The sequence below is a fragment of the Agrilus planipennis genome, unplaced genomic scaffold (genome assembly GCF_000699045.2).
Source record: "Agrilus planipennis isolate EAB-ADULT unplaced genomic scaffold, Apla_2.0 scaffold229, whole genome shotgun sequence".
NCBI classification, from domain to species: Eukaryota; Metazoa; Arthropoda; class Insecta; order Coleoptera; family Buprestidae; genus Agrilus; species Agrilus planipennis.
Window position 1 is genome coordinate 271,559 of NW_020438917.1, and position 15,116 is coordinate 286,674.

The following is a 15,116-nucleotide window of genomic DNA, read 5'->3' on the forward strand; positions in this document are numbered from 1 at the left end:
TATATATAAATATTTATATATATTTATATAGACACGTTTATTAATTCAACAATGATTTTTTTTTCGGCATACTGCATTACCGACATTTTTTTTGTTGCAAAACGATACATGGTGTTCTTTGATTTTCAACTTTTTTTATTTTTGTGTTTCATTTGTTTTTATGAAATACGTTGACATTTTTGATATGAAATTTCATTTTTCAATTTTTTACTCACTATAAAATACCTCAGGTTAATCAGGGAAAATTTGTTGTTGCTGTCACACCTTCCCGACGAGGGTATGACAACAGCAACAAAATGAGGTAGTTTACAGTGAGTAAAAAATTGAAAAATTAATTTTCATATTAATATTTCATTTGTTTTTACTTATCAGAGAACACGTTCGTTATAAAAAAGCAAATTCGTTAACAAATACTGAATGCTGAATGCCTACACATGTTTTAATATAAATTTGATACAAAATTCAGTATTTGTTATGAACAAATTCTTTTATCAGTCCTGAGGTTAGGTGATGCACACATGTGATGAACAGTACAAAAAGCTACATGAAGTGTTATGCCATATCCCTAACATCCCGCAAAACTAACACTATCGAGCTCATCAAAATTCGTTATGTTTTTAATCATTTTCTTTCTGTTTTTGTAAAATAAACCCAGGGCTGTTGTTCAAAGTGAAGAATGATAATCTTACGTAATATACGATGCACAAAACAGGCCTAAGTGATCATTCATTTTTAATCTTCAAGCACAAAGTTTTACTTTCTGTCAGATCTATTATTATATTTAAATAAAACGAAATTGATTCTGAATATTTTGCAGTACATAATTTATCTAATGCCTGAATTCTGCTTTCTGCTGTTTGCTTCTTTATTACAGACTTAAAAGCCTATGATCAATTTCATTAAAAAAAAAAACACTTTTGAGGGAATGAGGTAATAAGACGTGTTATAAATTTGGCCTTAAAAGAATCCCAAAACTACATTAATTTTCTCAAACAATAAAAACACGAATGTAACACACTTTACTGCACTAAAACTTATTTTACCATTTTTTTTTTTTACAAAATATAGAACACGTACAACATCTTCTTAAAATGCTTTTGTTGACTTAAAAGGTACAAATCTGAAGAAAATGTTCGTAATTACAAAAATTCTAATTGTAAGGCAAAAGTTTGGTAACACTACTGGCTGGTAATTCTTCAAAAATTCCAGGGTATTTTGTTTTTGATTATATCATTCGTTATTGACCTTGTAGTGGTACAAGAAGCGACAACTTTACGCTTAATTGTTTAATTATTACCTTGCATGAACTTATTTATTTATTATTATTTTATATTTTTTTGTTATAAATAACCCTTTTTCCGTTTGCTTTCTAACTGGTATGGCACTTCATGCTTGTTTACTTAGATTCTGCACAACCTTGCTTTGAAGGTCAATTATTGAGGGCAAAGTTAACGGGGCGATGTAGATAATACCTTTATAAAAACCGGAAACGGAACTGTACAAGGTGAAGTGCCATCTATTGGACGTTACAATTATATACTGTAACCCTTTCAGAATCAGTTTTGTATCATTTTCTTTTTGAGCACCTGGTTGTAATTAGTAATTTTAGTAATTACCCGTCACCCCTAAGTCAGCGATCGCCATTCAGTAAGCAAGGCTACGTCATTAAAAGCTGATAAAGACCAGCAAAGGTCTTGCACTAAAAATGTCCCATAATTTACCTTTCCAGACATAAATATATTTTATATGTACATATACACCTCCCCGTTTTTTTTTTCTTTTTTTATGATATTATTTATACTTTTTACTGCAGATTTTTAACAATCCACAAAAGTGGTGTTTGCTACAACAACAGATGATAATAACAGACATAGTTTTGTGGCGTCCACAATACCACATGTACTTATACATTGTTATGTAATGTACAATTTTTTTGTATCTAGTATACACATCGATACACATACGAGTTTTAAGTAAGATATGAAATTTTGAAAGTACGGACCTGTTTGAAATTGTGCAGGATGGCGCACGATGTACTTGCAAGGGGCGCCCTTTGAAACAAAAAATTCCTTACGTCAAATCAGAAACTGTTTAAGAATTTTAAGTTTAAATTACTTATTGCTGTTGTTACATATATTAATTACTTTAAATAATTATGTGCCCTGTCAGGTAAATTTGAGCTAATGTTTTTAGCCTTAAGTTTTTAAACACTTTTCCGAACTAATAATTTCAAAAATTGTTTTATATTTTTTTTTTCGTTAAAATTATGTCTTTTTACAACCCATGGACCACAGAAAATTTCAAAATTGTTTTAAAAAATACCTACTGATAACAGTAATAGTTACTTAACGCTATAAATCTGTAATTATTTTTCAAATAGCGTCTTGTACAAGCATATTTGATGCCATCCTGTATTAATTTCTATATATTTTTACTCTGCAATGCATTTTACTCTGTTCTTTTGTAAGTTCCTTTTGTAGAACTTTTTACACTTACTTATATCGCAGTTGTACACATGCACATTACGTACTGTCAATTTTTGTAGCATTTTTCCGAATTTTCCTTCTTTCCTTGACATTCACGTGAGCATTAACTGCTAACTTTCAATTTCAACACTAAACCATTATTGTAGTGTGTATTTGTAGCTATTACATTAACTGGAATCAGCTTCAAGCATCACTATTTGTGCCTTTAGTTGTCGCAAAATATTTTTGCTCGCCTATAGTATAATTCATAATTTGAAATTTCAATAGTACCTAACGAGCAAAGGTATTTCTACAATTTTTAAACGAAATCAAATTATTATTAAAAAGATGTGTTTCTATTTAGATTGCCGACTTGAACAGCCAAGTTAACGACCTAAGAGGCAAATTGTAAGTAACGTCTAAAAGACAATTTAATTTTTAAATAAAATACGGCAAAGGAATGTGCTATTATTACAACTTGCGATCCTGTATTTGTTCCAGTATCAAACCAACCCTTAAAAAGGTATCTAAATATGAAAACAAATTTGCCAAATTACAAAAGAAGGCAGCAGAATTCAACTTCCGTAACCAACTCAAAGTAGTTAAAAAGAAAGAATTCACCCTCGAAGAAGAAGACAAAGAGGTAAGAAAATGTATTACGAATTAATAACAGTGTAAATTGCTTCAACTTTCTTCATAACACTCTGTATAGAATAAATACAAACTGTAGGTATACGTTAGGAAAATTTTTAACCTACCACATGTATATTTTATCACCTGTATGTATTTCAAACGCATGGAATATATGTAGGGTTGATGATTATGGTGTATCGCAGGTGGTAGTTGTTCTCCCTTACGTTGTTCGAACCTAATAATTGCAGCTTCTGTAAAATTCCCGGACATTTTCAAGAAGTACAGTTGAAACGATCAAAATTGGCAAAGTCCGTAATAAATTATCTGTAAGAACAGACGTATCTTCATTCTTGTTTCCACTTAAGACTGTAGTAGTTAGTTAAGTTAGGAAATACTTCATGAGTAGTGCAGACAAAGTGAAAAGAGATAACCGAATAACAGTAAACGGTGCAGCAGTTAGAGGTTGCTTAGGTACGCAAAAGATCAGGGTCGGCTTTATAACTGCCTGATTGGACTTATATCATTAAACAAGCAACTTTGCCTTTGCTTTGTTCTTGCTTGTCTGCATCTCTTTCTGTTACACCTTAATTGGTGTAATGTTATTCCTTTTTATTTATTAGTGTCCGCTGCAATTCCCACCTGGCATCTCTTTTTTATGATTACGATATTCCCTTTAACGACTGTCGTGAGTGAAAATAGGCGTTCTGTCAGCAACCGGTCTAGTTTAGTTAGTAAGTTGAAAGAAGAAAGTAAATGCGACAATTTTATTGCGGACTGTGCCAATTTTAAACGTCCCAGCTATAGGAAAGTACGTATTGTAAGTTCCAAGTGGAAGGCATTTTGCATGGTTGGTTAAAGATTTTCGACAGGTGTATACTGGTGTGTAGATAAGAAAGATACAAACCAGCAATAAAATTACAAAGGTTAATGGGGATTATTAAACAGTCTTTCTAAATGCATTTTTAAAAAATAAGCTTTAGCATAGAGGTGCATTATAATAAATTAATAAACTAAAGAAACTTTAGATTTTACGATTATAATTAAAAATCCAAAGTTTCGTTTTATTTAACTTAAATACCTTAAATTTATTTATGATGATATTACAAGAGCACGAATTTTCCTGTTCGAACTCCTGTTTAGAGAGAAACCACTCTGGATTGTATCTTTTAAATTATAGTAAATGTATTGTTATTAGACAATCGTTTATTTTTCGCAGCCAAAGAAGTCGGAAAAAGCTGAGTGGCAGAAGAAATAATCATCCAACTTCCACTTCTTAATTAATTACGTTAGAACAGATCTACTAATTATAATATCTACACATTTTCGAAATAAAACAAACGATTAGACATTCTACGTGTTTCTTCCCTCCTTTTGTTTTTTTTTTCTCTTTTTAATGAATTTTCTTATACTACTTTTTCTTTTTTCTTATTACTCTCTCTTTAGGCTTTTTGTACCCTTTTATTCCTACATGGGTAAAGGGCATTTTTAGCTATAGTTTTGCAATTTTTTAAGCTTTTTTTAACGAATTCTTCTTAAACAATCACTTGGTTCCAAAGGTGAGCTCTCGTTAATAATGTAAAACGCTTGGCTGCTGTAGTATTTATACTGTACTTATTGTTAGAAACGCTTTTCACAACACGCTTTAGGTATTTGTTGCAAAACTTCAAATTTCTGGCACTTGCAAAAGAAGCTATTAACGACATGCACATGTATTTATTGCATTTTCTTTCTAAAATTAAACATCATCGGTTATCACAGTTCTCTCTTTAATCTCTATTATTTTTTTTTGTTACAGTTATGCTATAGTAAGGGCAGCGTTAGATCAAATTGATTTTTAACAGTTATTATCATTATAAGATCGATAGTCCTAAGACTGGTTGAACACGCACCTGCTTTTTTTTTCTTTCCTATCCTGGGCTAATCTTTACATTTCCCTAAAACCAGAACATCCCACATCCTTAACTATTTACGAACAGTAATTTAATCTTAACTCCTGTTTCTGCCTCTAACATGTCTCTGACTAGCCCTTCATGGCTGAGGAGTTGTCCTACCAACTTATCTCGCCTATTTCTTATTGACTTCCATAATCCTCTGTTTATATCCCTACTACTCCTTCTGTCCTGACTTCTTAGATACCTAAAATCAGCCACTTCTTCTAATTTTTCGTCTCCTATCTTTACATTCGCTCTCTCCCTGCTTATTTATCTAACAGTTATAACGTGTGAATATTGGCTAATCGTAATCAACTTAAAGATTCTTAGGGTTTCAACTTCATGATAACGTACTGAAAATNATTTCATACTTTTAGCGTAACATCGATAAATTTAAAAACAAACATTACAATGATTACTGTTTTGGTAAAAAAACTTTTTACTTATTATTTCTTTACTAACACTCAGGAAAACTATGATTCGTATAATTAACAATTTTAATTTAAATATATGTCAAATAATGTAACAAAATGCGAATTTATAATGTTCCTTATAAGCATTGAAGTATTTTGATAATAAAACAAACTAAACTGTGTTTGAACTTTGAACACTTTCTACATTTTACATTAGCTTAGTTTCCAATTATCTAATAATTTTTATAACTGCTTTAGGTAAATATGATTAATCTAAGCATAAAAGTATTGATTCTGTAATAAAAGTAAGTTTCTAAAGAGAACACCAACAATTATTATATTTAAATGTATTCTTCTGTTTAAACGATGACTTAATTCAGTGTTAACTAATACACTATTAAGTGTTTATAATCACGTCATTCGAGACAGATCCGCATATAACAGAACCTTGTTTTATTGTAAAAACTCAGAGAACAACTTTTGTTTTTGTTTTACAATTTAATTCAAAATTACAATAGCTTAACAGGCGTTTGTATACTTTTTTTGATAAACCAAAACAAAAATTAAATTTGTTAAACATTAATTTTTTTTTTCTTTCGTTAAAATGTTTTTAAATATACCTATCAGTCACTGTGAGCTCGAAACTTAGCATCTTTGCTTCGAGTGGTCGAAATTCACTTTTGTGAACAATTTGTTTCATCACTTCTTTGTGTTAATAATTGTTTGAAAAACGTTTTGATTCTAATTGTTTATATTCATATGCTTTAAAGTATTTACATAAGTGACAGCAATAGTTAGAGGGCAAGAGTCGGAATTTTCCGTGTGCTGAAAGCACTCATATTTTTTATATATATATCATTAAAAAAAGATTTTAGCTCTAAGTTNAGTTTTTTTATACATGTGATGATTAAAAAAAATTTTATTTTGCGTTTATTCGTATTGTCAATAGTCGGCCATTTTTATTGCTCCACTATGACGTAGTGTCGGCCATCATTCTTTTCTAATTGTTGCCGTTGTCGGCCATCATTCTTTTCTAATTGTTGCCGTTGTCGGCCATCATTCTTTTTTAATTGTTGCTGTTGTCGGCCATCATTCTTTTTCAATTGTTGTCGCATTGTCACTAATGTCGGCCATTATGGTTTTTTAAGACAGCATAATGTATTGAATAGTAGTAAAAAAATATTTTAATTAATTACTGATAACTGGCAACTTATTTTTATACACTCTGTACGTTAAAAAGTTACAGCGCCATCAATGGTAAACGATTGAAACGTTTTGTTTTTGAATGACGTATTGTTCAGTTTAATGAGTCGGTTGATGACTTTTATGAGTTACACTGAAGTAATGAATTAATCAGCAGTAAATAGTGATGCCTTTGTGGAGCGTATCTTCTATAATAAAAATTAGGTAGTAATTTATTTAATTGTAGTTTGGAAATCAAAAAGAGTAGATTTTTTAAACGAGACATTTCTATTTTTCTCCAGACATTTGAGGTTAAATGAGTGTTAACATATTACAAAGTGCAAGTTCATAACCTTTAATTTCCGTTAATTAAGGCAATAAATGTGCTAACGACTTTCTTAAAAGCGTACGACATCCAGTAACAAAGATGTCTTTCCAAGTGCGTGCTTTATATGACTTCGATGGTGAACCAGGCACTGCTGAAATGTCAATATCATCTGGTGAGACTCTTACAGTGACAAGAACTGATGTTGGCGAAGGATGGTGGGAAGGTGTCAATAAAAATGGAAAATCAGGTTTATTTCCTGAAGCTTATGTGGAAAAAATATCTGCCAATAGTGGAGGTCCACCCCAAATACCAGCACCTTTACTTACACCTACTCCCAATCTTATGGATGACTGGGGAAGCAGTGCTCAGCCACAACCGGTTGCAGCAAATGACAATGACGGCTGGGATGATGATTGGGATGAAGATCCATATTCAGAAATCCAAGGCAATGCCCATCATCAGCATGAACAACTTTATTCGAATGAAACAAACCACAATTTAAATCCCAGAGGTGATGCTGATAATTTCAGTGAGGCCAGCTTTGGAGGAATTGATAATAAAGGTACTGTGACCAAAAAGAGCTTAAATAGATTTTCTACTTTTGTTAAATCTGGGGGAGAGAGTTACATTTTAGGAACCTTAAAAGTTAATGTTGATGAATCAAGAATTATTAGAATAGTTAAGTTGGATGAGTCAACTTTTGCCTGGCCAGCTATTACCCCTTCAAATCAATATACAGTTTTGGTAACATCCCCCAAGAAAGAAACAAAACTAAAGGGTCTAAAAAGTTTCATAGCCTATCAACTGACACCCTCATTTAATAACATACAAGTATCAAGAAGATATAAGCACTTTGACTGGTTACATGAAAGATTGTGTGAGAAATTCAGTTTAGTAGCTGTACCCCCATTACCAGATAAACAGATCTCTGGAAGGTACGAAGAACATTTCATAGAACATCGAAGAGTCCAACTGCAAGAATTTGTTAATTGGGTCTGTAAACATCCAATTCTGTCCAAGTGTGATGTATGGCAACATTTTATTACCTGCACCGATGAGAAATTATGGAAGCAGGGTAAAAGAGCTGCAGAAAGGGATCCTTTGCAAGGAGCTAACTTTTGTCTTTGTATAGAAGCCCCAGACAAAAATTTACTTCAGTCTTGGGTAGATGAACGAATGGAAATCAACATTAATTTCATACACAATTTGGATGCGGCAGTTAAAAATTTACAGGCAACAGCAACAGATCAATGTCGTAAATATTCGACAGCATTCAAAAAAGAATTTTGCAAAATTGGCGAAAGTTTTTATAGTTTAGGAACAGCGATAGAGTCTGCAGAGAAAGCAAAACCCCCTGATTTGGCAACAGGGATAAAACGGATAGGCACTGCATACTTCGACATTGGTAAAATATACGAGGATCAACCAAAATTGGACTGGGAACCCCTTGCTGACAAGCTTTACGTCTACAGAGGCATTACAGGTGCTTTTCCTGACATATTTGCAATCCACAGAGGGGCTCAACAGAAACGAAAAGAATGCGAAAAAATCAACATGCCCCCAGGTCAATTAAACGAAGTAAGAAAACGCACTGATACCGTTACCTACGCGATTTTTGCCGAACTAAATCATTTCAAATGTGAACGCGAAATTGATTTAAAAATTACAATGAGAAATTATTTAAAAGAACAAATTAATTTCTATAAAAAAATAGTAGAAAAATTGGAAGACACTCTTCAGTTCTTTGATTAATTGTTTATTTAACTTACCTCTTCCGCGCCTGTTGAACTTGATGTTGATATTATGGAATATCAACAGGAAGGTATATAAGATAATAACAATTAATATGTTTCCTAAACAACATAATTTTGCATTTATATACGCATAATATAGATATATGTATATACTATACATACAGGATGTTCCTTGCCTGCCTTAGAATGAAAATATGAAGATAACCAAGAAAATGAGAAACATTTATGCAGTAAAAATTGTATTTTTTGATTTCACTTGGTTCTCTACATGTTTTTACTCGCCTAAAGTTGTCGTGAGAGGTCCTGAATGTTCGCTTATCTAATTGTATATTATTAATCAATAGTAATTAATTTTTATGTATGTATTTTTTACACATCTGTCGGCCATCATTCTTTTCTAATTGTTGCAGCTGTCGGCNAAAATTTCAAAATTGTTTTAAAAAATACCTACTGATAACAGTAATAGTTACTTAACGCTATAAATCTGTAATTATTTTTCAAATAGCGTCTTGTACAAGCATATTTGATGCCATCCTGTATTAATTTCTATATATTTTTACTCTGCAATGCATTTTACTCTGTTCTTTTGTAAGTTCCTTTTGTAGAACTTTTTACACTTACTTATATCGCAGTTGTACACATGCACATTACGTACTGTCAATTTTTGTAGCATTTTTCCGAATTTTCCTTCTTTCCTTGACATTCACGTGAGCATTAACTGCTAACTTTCAATTTCAACACTAAACCATTATTGTAGTGTGTATTTGTAGCTATTACATTAACTGGAATCAGCTTCAAGCATCACTATTTGTGCCTTTAGTTGTCGCAAAATATTTTTGCTCGCCTATAGTATAATTCATAATTTGAAATTTCAATAGTACCTAACGAGCAAAGGTATTTCTACAATTTTTAAACGAAATCAAATTATTATTAAAAAGATGTGTTTCTATTTAGATTGCCGACTTGAACAGCCAAGTTAACGACCTAAGAGGCAAATTGTAAGTAACGTCTAAAAGACAATTTAATTTTTAAATAAAATACGGCAAAGGAATGTGCTATTATTACAACTTGCGATCCTGTATTTGTTCCAGTATCAAACCAACCCTTAAAAAGGTATCTAAATATGAAAACAAATTTGCCAAATTACAAAAGAAGGCAGCAGAATTCAACTTCCGTAACCAACTCAAAGTAGTTAAAAAGAAAGAATTCACCCTCGAAGAAGAAGACAAAGAGGTAAGAAAATGTATTACGAATTAATAACAGTGTAAATTGCTTCAACTTTCTTCATAACACTCTGTATAGAATAAATACAAACTGTAGGTATACGTTAGGAAAATTTTTAACCTACCACATGTATATTTTATCACCTGTATGTATTTCAAACGCATGGAATATATGTAGGGTTGATGATTATGGTGTATCGCAGGTGGTAGTTGTTCTCCCTTACGTTGTTCGAACCTAATAATTGCAGCTTCTGTAAAATTCCCGGACATTTTCAAGAAGTACAGTTGAAACGATCAAAATTGGCAAAGTCCGTAATAAATTATCTGTAAGAACAGACGTATCTTCATTCTTGTTTCCACTTAAGACTGTAGTAGTTAGTTAAGTTAGGAAATACTTCATGAGTAGTGCAGACAAAGTGAAAAGAGATAACCGAATAACAGTAAACGGTGCAGCAGTTAGAGGTTGCTTAGGTACGCAAAAGATCAGGGTCGGCTTTATAACTGCCTGATTGGACTTATATCATTAAACAAGCAACTTTGCCTTTGCTTTGTTCTTGCTTGTCTGCATCTCTTTCTGTTACACCTTAATTGGTGTAATGTTATTCCTTTTTATTTATTAGTGTCCGCTGCAATTCCCACCTGGCATCTCTTTTTTATGATTACGATATTCCCTTTAACGACTGTCGTGAGTGAAAATAGGCGTTCTGTCAGCAACCGGTCTAGTTTAGTTAGTAAGTTGAAAGAAGAAAGTAAATGCGACAATTTTATTGCGGACTGTGCCAATTTTAAACGTCCCAGCTATAGGAAAGTACGTATTGTAAGTTCCAAGTGGAAGGCATTTTGCATGGTTGGTTAAAGATTTTCGACAGGTGTATACTGGTGTGTAGATAAGAAAGATACAAACCAGCAATAAAATTACAAAGGTTAATGGGGATTATTAAACAGTCTTTCTAAATGCATTTTTAAAAAATAAGCTTTAGCATAGAGGTGCATTATAATAAATTAATAAACTAAAGAAACTTTAGATTTTACGATTATAATTAAAAATCCAAAGTTTCGTTTTATTTAACTTAAATACCTTAAATTTATTTATGATGATATTACAAGAGCACGAATTTTCCTGTTCGAACTCCTGTTTAGAGAGAAACCACTCTGGATTGTATCTTTTAAATTATAGTAAATGTATTGTTATTAGACAATCGTTTATTTTTCGCAGCCAAAGAAGTCGGAAAAAGCTGAGTGGCAGAAGAAATAATCATCCAACTTCCACTTCTTAATTAATTACGTTAGAACAGATCTACTAATTATAATATCTACACATTTTCGAAATAAAACAAACGATTAGACATTCTACGTGTTTCTTCCCTCCTTTTGTTTTTTTTTTCTCTTTTTAATGAATTTTCTTATACTACTTTTTCTTTTTTCTTATTACTCTCTCTTTAGGCTTTTTGTACCCTTTTATTCCTACATGGGTAAAGGGCATTTTTAGCTATAGTTTTGCAATTTTTTAAGCTTTTTTTAACGAATTCTTCTTAAACAATCACTTGGTTCCAAAGGTGAGCTCTCGTTAATAATGTAAAACGCTTGGCTGCTGTAGTATTTATACTGTACTTATTGTTAGAAACGCTTTTCACAACACGCTTTAGGTATTTGTTGCAAAACTTCAAATTTCTGGCACTTGCAAAAGAAGCTATTAACGACATGCACATGTATTTATTGCATTTTCTTTCTAAAATTAAACATCATCGGTTATCACAGTTCTCTCTTTAATCTCTATTATTTTTTTTTGTTACAGTTATGCTATAGTAAGGGCAGCGTTAGATCAAATTGATTTTTAACAGTTATTATCATTATAAGATCGATAGTCCTAAGACTGGTTGAACACGCACCTGCTTTTTTTTTCTTTCCTATCCTGGGCTAATCTTTACATTTCCCTAAAACCAGAACATCCCACATCCTTAACTATTTACGAACAGTAATTTAATCTTAACTCCTGTTTCTGCCTCTAACATGTCTCTGACTAGCCCTTCATGGCTGAGGAGTTGTCCTACCAACTTATCTCGCCTATTTCTTATTGACTTCCATAATCCTCTGTTTATATCCCTACTACTCCTTCTGTCCTGACTTCTTAGATACCTAAAATCAGCCACTTCTTCTAATTTTTCGTCTCCTATCTTTACATTCGCTCTCTCCCTGCTTATTTATCTAACAGTTATAACGTGTGAATATTGGCTAATCGTAATCAACTTAAAGATTCTTAGGGTTTCAACTTCATGATAACGTACTGAAAATATAAATTGGCGTTGCTCTTGCCATAATAGTTATTTCGACTATAAGCACCAACAACACTAATGATTTATTATTTAAATTTCATATTTATATGTCATGTTTATAATTAATAGCTTTCGCATCATTATATGGTCTTTGACTTATTTTCTTTTTGCACCAGGATTTCCCAGAGCACAATCGTTGTTCAGTTTCGGTGTTGTTCTCACACATATTGTGATTATAAAAAATTAATAGGATTTTCTTTTCAAATTTGCAGAAGAAGCCGGATTGGTCAAAGAAGGGAGAGAAGGTACAAGAAGCTGAAGCATGAGCATCTCCCTAGTGTCGTCTTTCGTCTTTTTAAAATATTGTTATTACCTAATTTAAGAGTACTTGTCTATGTTTATTTTTACAATTAAAAAATAATGAAACAACTTAACTGAAAAGATACATATAATATATTGAAAATAAAATTACTGCACTTTATACCCACATGTGTTTGTTGAAGTCCTGTTTTGTCGAACACTTTCTTTGACTTGTATGATTAAACCAGTAATTAATCGGTCATGTTTTATTGAATGGACACTAACAGTGAATTCAGAGTGTGTTACCTGTACCGAATGTTACCCTAAATGAAGTAAAAAAACTCCTGACGAATAATATTACGTTTAAAACTTAAACTATAATAATGTGAAACGTTCTGTGTTGGTCAAGTGTATGGCATGATAAAAACGTTAACTGAAATGAACAATTATTCTCAAAAATACACAAATTTTTGGACACGTAAATAGAATATTTTGAAAAGGTGAGTAAACATGATTCTTTTAGAGATCACAAAAATATATTTCAAGAGAGTTACCGTAATAAAATTAGAAATGATTCAAAATTACAACACTTTTACAAAGTAAAAAATTGAACTAATTACAAATTACACAACTCACAAACTTCTTTACTTATGTATATTGTAAGTACTTATTTTCCTATTTAATTTTCATGTAATTTTAATTTCTAGGAAGGAGAAGCAGCAGGCGAAGGTAAGCATAGTACAGATCATGTTATCACAAACCAAGTAACAAACGCGATAAAACATCAACAAAAGCTAAACCACCTGAAGAGGGAGCACCACCCGTTGAAGGGGCACCACCCGCCGAAGGAGCTCCGCCTGCAGAGGGTGCGCCAACTACAGAGGGAGAAGCAGCACCACCAGCAGAAGGAGCACCACCTGCAGAAAGCGCACCACCTGCAGAAGGCGCACCACCTGCAGAAGGCGTACCACCCACAGAAGGAGCGCCGCCTACAGAAGGAGCATCACCAGCTGAAGGAGCACCAACCACAGAAGGGGCACCACCAGCTGAGGGAGCGCCAACGCCTGAAGGCGCACCACCTGCAGAAGGCGCCGCTCCGACAGAAGGAGCGCCACCCGCTGAAGGCGCACCACCTGCTGAAGGCGCACCACCTACAGAAGGCGCACCACCTGTAGAAGGTGCACCACCTGTAGAAGGCGCAACACCTGCAGAAGGCGTAGCACCTGCAGAAGGCGCACCACCTGCAGAAGGCGCACCACCTGCGGAAGGGGCGCCTTCTGCTGAAGGAGCAACTCCAACAGAAGGTGCGCCACCCACTGAAGGAACCCCATCAGCTGAGGGTGCGCCACCAACCGAAGTAGCTCCACCGCCAGAAGGCTCGGCGCCATCCGCAGAAGCTAGCCCACCTGCCCCTCCAACTGAAGCACCTGCTGGAGAAGCTGCACCAGAAGCACCCGCAGCACCACTCGAAACAATTATAGCGGAATAGGGTACATATAACTTTTTTAATTCATGGTTTTTATTGGCTTTTAGCCGAACTAAACTTGAAAATTGTTTTGGAAATTCAATATGTTTTGTTTTTTTTAGATCCAAGGGGGAAACGTTACGGGAAAAATTATATTATAAAAAGACTTTGGACACTATACAATCTTTTTATCTATTTTTAAGAATTGCATCTGTGAACTTTTGTTCAATAAATCTGTTATTTCTTAACGTATAGTTTTATCAATTAATTCTTGAAACATTTAAAACTCCCATTCTATGTTATATCAGTTTATTGTTTGTAAAGCTTTAGAAAACCCCGTAAAATAGCTAAAACTTAAGATGTGATCATTTTAAAAACAACATTACTAAATTGCGATCACAATTTTACATTCATTTTTCATGATAGTCACATGGGCATACTACACATATATTTCGTCCTCTAGTAGGAACCCCAGGGTCGTAGTCAGGGTTACGCCAGGACAGGAGTCCTAACCGTTTGATAAGGATTTCGAAATTTCTATGTGTAATTTATAAATCGTTCTTTCTATGTGAACAAGGATTAACCGTCCACAACGAATATCAACAAGGTCGTATACATCGAGTTAAGTACTTTTTAAACTAGCAAAAGAACAGATAAAAATCAAATCGAAATTTGGATTTATTTTTTTTTATTGGGCGATGGTTTTCCGAAAAAAGGATAAAAACAGTTACAAATCCTAGAAAATTACATCAATAATGATACAAAGTTACGTATGTATCTTTACTAATTTCAAGTTATAAAAATGTGAAAGGGTTTTAACGAAATTTTTCCGGATGTCTTTATAAATACAGAAATTAATTAATTCATCATTTCTATTTCGAAGATCCGAGTTTCACTTACTTAAATTTCTTTATAGTTACATCATTAAAGTTGTGCCATTTTCTGTAAGTTTGGTTGTCTATATATTATTTTATAAATAGAAGTTTAATAATTGTAAAAGCAGAATATAAATTAACACCCCTAACTGCATCTACATTAAAATAATATAATTTAAAGATGAAAATTCGTCAACTTGCTTTAATGAAACCTGAATTATAGCTTAATTATAGCCTTTGTTTTAATTTGTCCCGGCGCCTTCACCAAAATTTT

The 15,116-nt window shown here is 32.9% G+C and overlaps 3 protein-coding genes across 3 annotated transcripts in view; all 3 read left to right on the forward strand.

Annotated features, from left to right (window-relative positions):
* The window catches only part of LOC108741077 (troponin T, skeletal muscle), a 20,668-nt gene extending 7,948 nt beyond the window's left edge, over positions 1-12,720 (forward strand). The window contains exons 4-11 of the mRNA XM_025973680.1: positions 2,830-2,873; positions 2,967-3,108; positions 4,315-4,340; positions 7,243-7,514; positions 8,322-8,530; positions 9,661-9,704; positions 9,798-9,939; positions 12,475-12,720. Coding sequence (XP_025829465.1) covers positions 2,830-2,873; positions 2,967-3,108; positions 4,315-4,340; positions 7,243-7,514; positions 8,322-8,530; positions 9,661-9,704; positions 9,798-9,939; positions 12,475-12,528 — 933 coding nt within the window. The 3' untranslated portion in view covers positions 12,529-12,720. The remainder of the gene's footprint in view (positions 1-2,829; positions 2,874-2,966; positions 3,109-4,314; positions 4,341-7,242; positions 7,515-8,321; positions 8,531-9,660; positions 9,705-9,797; positions 9,940-12,474) is intronic.
* Positions 6,728-9,078, forward strand: LOC108741108 (sorting nexin lst-4). Its single transcript, XM_018475752.1, has one exon. The coding sequence runs from the start codon at positions 7,052-7,054 to the stop codon at positions 8,702-8,704; it is 1,653 nt and encodes a 550-aa protein (XP_018331254.1). The 5' UTR covers positions 6,728-7,051; the 3' UTR covers positions 8,705-9,078.
* A 432-nt stretch (positions 12,721-13,152) lies between the features above and the next one.
* LOC108741079 (tropomyosin-1, isoforms 33/34-like) lies at positions 13,153-14,215 on the forward strand. The gene is made up of 4 exons (XM_025973682.1): positions 13,153-13,161; positions 13,210-13,231; positions 13,297-13,992; positions 14,090-14,215. Exons 1-3 carry the CDS (start codon positions 13,153-13,155, stop codon positions 13,989-13,991), a joined length of 726 nt encoding a protein of 241 aa, XP_025829467.1. The 3' UTR covers position 13,992; positions 14,090-14,215.
* The last annotated feature ends 901 nt before the right edge of the window (positions 14,216-15,116 follow it).

Coding starts and splice junctions, on each gene's coding strand:
- LOC108741108 (XM_018475752.1), top strand. CDS start 7,052: ATGTCTTTCCAAGTGCGTGCTTTATATGACTTCGATGGTGAACCAGGC.
- LOC108741079 (XM_025973682.1), top strand. Junction 13,232..13,296: donor AGGAGAAGCAGCAGGCGAAG/GTAAGCATAGTA, acceptor CATCAACAAAAG/CTAAACCACCTGAAGAGGGA.